Below are 5,000 nucleotides of genomic sequence, written 5' to 3'. Positions count from 1 at the left end.
TTTAAAAAAAAAAAGAAAAAAAAGAAAGAGATTTCTATTTTTATAACAAACTTGGAAGTTTCTGGGTGATCTTGGGCTTTTTTGATAAAAAAATATTTTTATGTGTAGTTATTTCTTTCCAGGACTCTCAGTCGACACCAGCAGCATATTGTGTGACCAGTATTACTTGAGAATCTGAGTGTGTGTTTGTGTGTTTGTACTTTGAAGTGTAAATAATCTGAAGAACATGCTGTGTAATACATACTTGCATCACAAACACACACACACAGACACACAGTCACACTTTTCCAGACCACACATATATACCGTACAGAAAGCAATACTATGCAAACTGTTACCTCAATTTCTAGAAAAAAATTTACCTCAATAAAAGGAGAATATTTTTTCATTTTTCTAAACTGACTGACATTCTTGTCTCGCTCATACATTATGATCAGCCTGTCATCCTTGGCTAACCTCAGAGTATTTTTTAAATACATTTTATGTATATATATATATATATAGTATTTATCTCATTAATATATGGGCAATTATCTGTGTGGTGATTCAACTTCAACGCCAACAACTGACAGTCAACCTGGGTTTGATTCCCACCGTGAGTGTGTGTCGCTTTGGACAAAGGCATCTGCTAAATATCAGTCAACTTTAACTTTTATCAGTCGACAAGAATCTAAGTTTTACTACACATTCATACATACACAAACACACACACAAACCTGAAAACTGGAGAATGTACATACATTGTACAGAATTCAATTATATATTTATTGATTAATTCAATATAATTTTCTTTTTACAAAAAAAAAGACATTTCAGGGTTTCAAAATGAAATTCTACATTCTGAGGCAGCAGTATATATATAATATTATCTGATATAGAAATATCATCCGATATTATAAAAAATATCATCTGATATTATAAAGACTTATGACATGGAACGCTGTGAAATGAGAGGCATTGGAAGGGCAAAGGGCATTCTGGGTAGGGGGGCGTAGGGTGGGATGAAGGTAGTCAAGGGCCCCTTCTCAACCTCTCTCCTCAATCCTCGGTCCTCCGACTCGTTCCCACTGATCTATGAAGAACACTGGATAGACTATCCCATTGTTGCCGCCCCATTATTTATCTAGATTAGTGGGAACGAGCCGGAGGACCGAGGAAGGAAGGAAGGGAGAATAGTTAAAAAGACGAATGAGAAGAGCCCAAGGTCAAGTTGCCCTTCACAGCATTCTTACGACCCTTGGCAGCACACAGCCGACTCCAGAGCGGTTCTGGAGCGTTCCAGAACGGGCCCAGAAGCGCCACAGACCTCGGCTGCCGCTGCTGGGCAGAGTCCGTTTCCTAAAAAGCATAAAATGCCAGCGAGTAACAATGAGGAAAAACGCTACTTTCGCACACAGGCCACTATGCGGCCATTCAACTTAATGTCTGTCCAATCAGCCCACAGCATTCCCCCTCTCCTGAGGCACATTTCCCACAACCACCGTTAGCAACTTTGTTGGTTGCAATGCAACTTTCCATTGCCAACCAAATAAGTTGCCAAACAGGTTAGCAACTATGGTTTTGGGAAACGCACCCCTGAATGGTTCTAGGCCTCTGTGCGTACGGTAAGGTCACCAGGTGGCCACGGCACACAGCGCTAACTCCGTTAGCATGCCCGGCTGCCCAGCGCCTTCAGCCCAATGTAAGCAGTAGTGAAAGCCAGCCGGGGATTACGTTTAGCTCCCGTTACAGTTTTTCACAATTGCTAGAACACCTTTTTCAGAACTCTTTACCTTTTTCTCAAAACTGTGAACACAAAACTCATTTCTCAAACTACATTCTCGAAACCCTTCAATCTTGTTGCAAAACTGAACAATCACCTCAAAACACTTTTAACTTTGCTCAAAACTAACTAATGGTCTCAAAACATTGAACACATCAGGCAAAATTACACTCCTGCAGAGCAGTGATAAGACAATACACCAAACAATGGAAGACACAGTTTTCAGGGCAGGGTTTATGGCTCCTGGAGGAATTGTATTCATTCTAATTTGAAAAATAAAATATCACAATGAAAATAAAGAATAAGGACTTATATCACTCTCTACTCATATCCTCTAGCCTATATACAGTATAAATCAATAGTTTTGTAAGTGGACAGAAAGACAGGCCAATACTGTACTGAATATGATTTGTACTGATGCCACAGACTCTGATAGTACTGTAAGTATGCAATACTGTAATATTGTATTGTGCCTAAATTTAGACTTACTTGGACATACTGATAACTCAGCTCTTTCACTCACACTCACTCAGAGTTGAGCTCAAAGGGTAGTATGTGTGTAACAGTGGATGTTCAGTGATTACTGTACTGTATGATAATGGACATTTACGCTATTTCTCTTCTGTAGTCTGAATCCTTGGATTATTGACGCCACAGAGAAACCACTGATGTTGGGTTGGACCATGAAGTCCTGCTTCTCTCATTGGCATTCCATGAACCAGAACATGGTCAATGATTGTTGCGCAAATATCATCATTTACAGTATTGCAACTCTTGGGACTCTCTCTTTCTCTTCATCCTCTTCCTCCTACCTGCACCCTCCTCTTCCTTGTACCCCACTTCTACTGTAACACACACTTGTTGTCCCCTGCGTCTCTGTCAACTCTGAACTGACTTATATTGGTTGTCACATCATTAGACAGAAGTGTTATCAATTTTGAGTGGTAGTGTTCAAATGGAGACAACTGTGCACTAATTGTGTTCAACTTCTGCGTTGTTTGGTTATCAATATAATTAAGAAGTGCATCAGAATGCACAATGTGTTCACAGTTTTGCAAAAAGGGTTAATGAGTTTGGTAAAATGGGTGAAAGTGGGTGAAAGTAGTCTATGGTTTTGCCAAAAAAGGGAGTAATTTAACAAATGTGTTCAGGCATTTGAGAATTTGATTCAGAGAATGGGGTTTAGTGTTCGAGCAACTGTGAAAAACTGTAAATGACGTTTAGGTTTAGTTAAGTTTTCCGCATAGATGACGCTTATACAGTACAGTACGTGCTGATGCATACACGCATCACTGTGATTCAAAACATCCATTCCACCCGTGTTACCTAGGGGTTCAGGATGTGGCCCTTAGTGTGTGTGTGTGTGTGTGTGTGTGTAGTGTGGATCTGGTGGTTTCTAACACTGTTCCTTCCTGCATTATTGATGGAGCAGTGGAGGGAGGGTGTGTGTGTGTGTGTGTGTGTGTGTGTCTTTGAGCCTCAGATGGAGAGTGAATCTTTTGGTTGCTATCACTTTCCTGCCTAAACAGCAGAGTGGGACTGTGTGTGTGTGTGTGTGTGTGTGTGTGTGTGTGTGTGTGTGTGTGTGTGTGTGTGTGTGTGTGTGTGTGTGTGTGTGTGTGTGTGTGTGTGTGTGTGTGTGTGTGTGTGTGTGTGTGTGTGTGTGTGTGTGAACAGTGATCTTCCCAACTGCACACCATGTCCTTGCAGGTGGGTTGCAGCAGGATGGTGTGTGTCTGCCTGCGTGTCTGTGTGCGCATGTGTGTGTGTGTGTATATGTGTATGTGAATGTGTGTGTACGTGCAAGTGTGTGTTTATGCATGTGTGTGCATGTGTCTGCGTGTGCATGTATGTGCGTGTGGATGCGTGTGTGTGTGTATGTGTGTATTTGTGCGCATGTGTGTGTGTGTGTGTGTGTGTGTGTGTGTGTGTGTGTGTCAGTAGTCGTCCCCCCTGCTGACCACCTCCTTGCAGGTGGGCCGCAGCAGGATGGTGTGCTCGAACTGAGCGGTGTGGCTGCCCTTGGCGTCGCAGAGCGGCGGGTACGGGTCGATGATGCCCAGGTCGCACAGGTTCTTGAGCGCCATCAGGTACTTGCTCTCGCCCAGCCTGTCCAGCCAGCGGCGGCAGAACGCCAGCGTGCCAAAGTTCTCGTTGATCACGTTCAGCAGGTGCTTGGCACGAGGTAGCCTGCCAGAGGAGAGGAGAGGGAAGAGTCAACAGCCTCTCTGTGTGTGCCTGTGTCTGTGTCTGTGTTTGTCTGTGTGTGTGTGTGTGTGTGTTACAGGGGTTGGTTGTAGTGTGCGTGTGTTTGTGTGTGTTTCAGGGGTTAGTTGTGGTGTGTGTGTGTGTGTGTGTGTGTGTGTGTGTGTGTGTGTGTGTGTGTGGGACTACAGAAGGCTGTGTGAAGTACCACTGATACAGGAGTGTGTGTGTGTGTATGTGTGTGTATGTGTGTGTGTGTGTGTGGGACTACAGAGGGCTGTGCGAAGTGCCACGGATACAGCAATGTGTGTGTGTGTCTGTGTCAGTGAGAAAGAAAGAGCAATACATGTCCTTTCCAAAGAGAGAGTTAGAGTCTATTTTACCAAATGAAAGTACACACACACACACACACACACACACACACACACACACACACACACACACACACACTCACACACAGGCACACACACACAGTGATAGTCACTCACCTGATGGGCACATGTCCCACGTCAAAGTTCTTCATGTAATGAGAGCACTCCATGTCATCATGCACAACACCCTTCCCTGTGCTCCCGAAAGTCTCGATAGCGTACACCTCGTTCTCCTGGCAACAAACACACACAAAGGCATACACAACAACACACAAACACACACACACACACACACTCACACACACACACACACACACACACACACACACACACACACACACACACACACACGTTGGTGAGTGTCCTCGTAACATCCTCCAAAAGTGCTGCACTCAAAGACAATCTTAGGTTTTGCTGTATTAGTGTAACTGTATACTCACTCACTCAGTCCAAAGTCACACTGTCACTCCTCTCTCTCTCTCTCTCTCTCTCTCTCTCTCTCTCTCTCTCTCTCTCTCTCACACACACACACACACACACACACACACACACCTCCATCCTTGTGGCTTCTCCTCCTTTCACGATTGGGACCGTCTTTCCGGCGTGGATCCTGTACTGTCCAATAGAGTGACCATTCAGATTCCTGATAGGCTTCACTGAGG

The 5,000-nt window shown here is 44.0% G+C and overlaps 2 protein-coding genes across 3 annotated transcripts in view; one reads left to right on the top strand and one right to left on the bottom strand.

Moving 5' to 3' along the window:
- Positions 1-398, top strand: part of usp44 (ubiquitin specific peptidase 44) — an 8,792-nt gene extending 8,394 nt beyond the window's left edge. Inside the window, exon 6 of the mRNA XM_062517869.1 lies at positions 1-398. This exon is cut by the window's left edge and continues 1,033 nt beyond it. The gene's annotated coding sequence lies outside the window, so the exon portion shown is untranslated.
- Positions 399-3,665: 3,267 nt separating this feature from the next.
- The window catches only part of metap2a (methionyl aminopeptidase 2a), a 13,897-nt gene continuing 12,562 nt past the window's right edge, over positions 3,666-5,000 (bottom strand). For both annotated transcript variants that reach the window (XM_062517867.1, XM_062517868.1), the window contains exons 9-11: positions 4,891-4,994; positions 4,456-4,571; positions 3,666-3,952 (exon numbers count right to left, since the gene is read on the bottom strand). In XM_062517867.1, coding sequence (XP_062373851.1) covers positions 3,700-3,952; positions 4,456-4,571; positions 4,891-4,994 — 473 coding nt within the window. In that variant the 3' untranslated portion in view covers positions 3,666-3,699. The remainder of the gene's footprint in view (positions 3,953-4,455; positions 4,572-4,890; positions 4,995-5,000) is intronic.

The sequence above is a fragment of the Sardina pilchardus genome, chromosome 17 (genome assembly GCF_963854185.1).
Source record: "Sardina pilchardus chromosome 17, fSarPil1.1, whole genome shotgun sequence".
NCBI classification, from domain to species: Eukaryota; Metazoa; Chordata; class Actinopteri; order Clupeiformes; family Clupeidae; genus Sardina; species Sardina pilchardus.
This window is presented reverse-complemented; position numbering and strand designations above follow the sequence as displayed.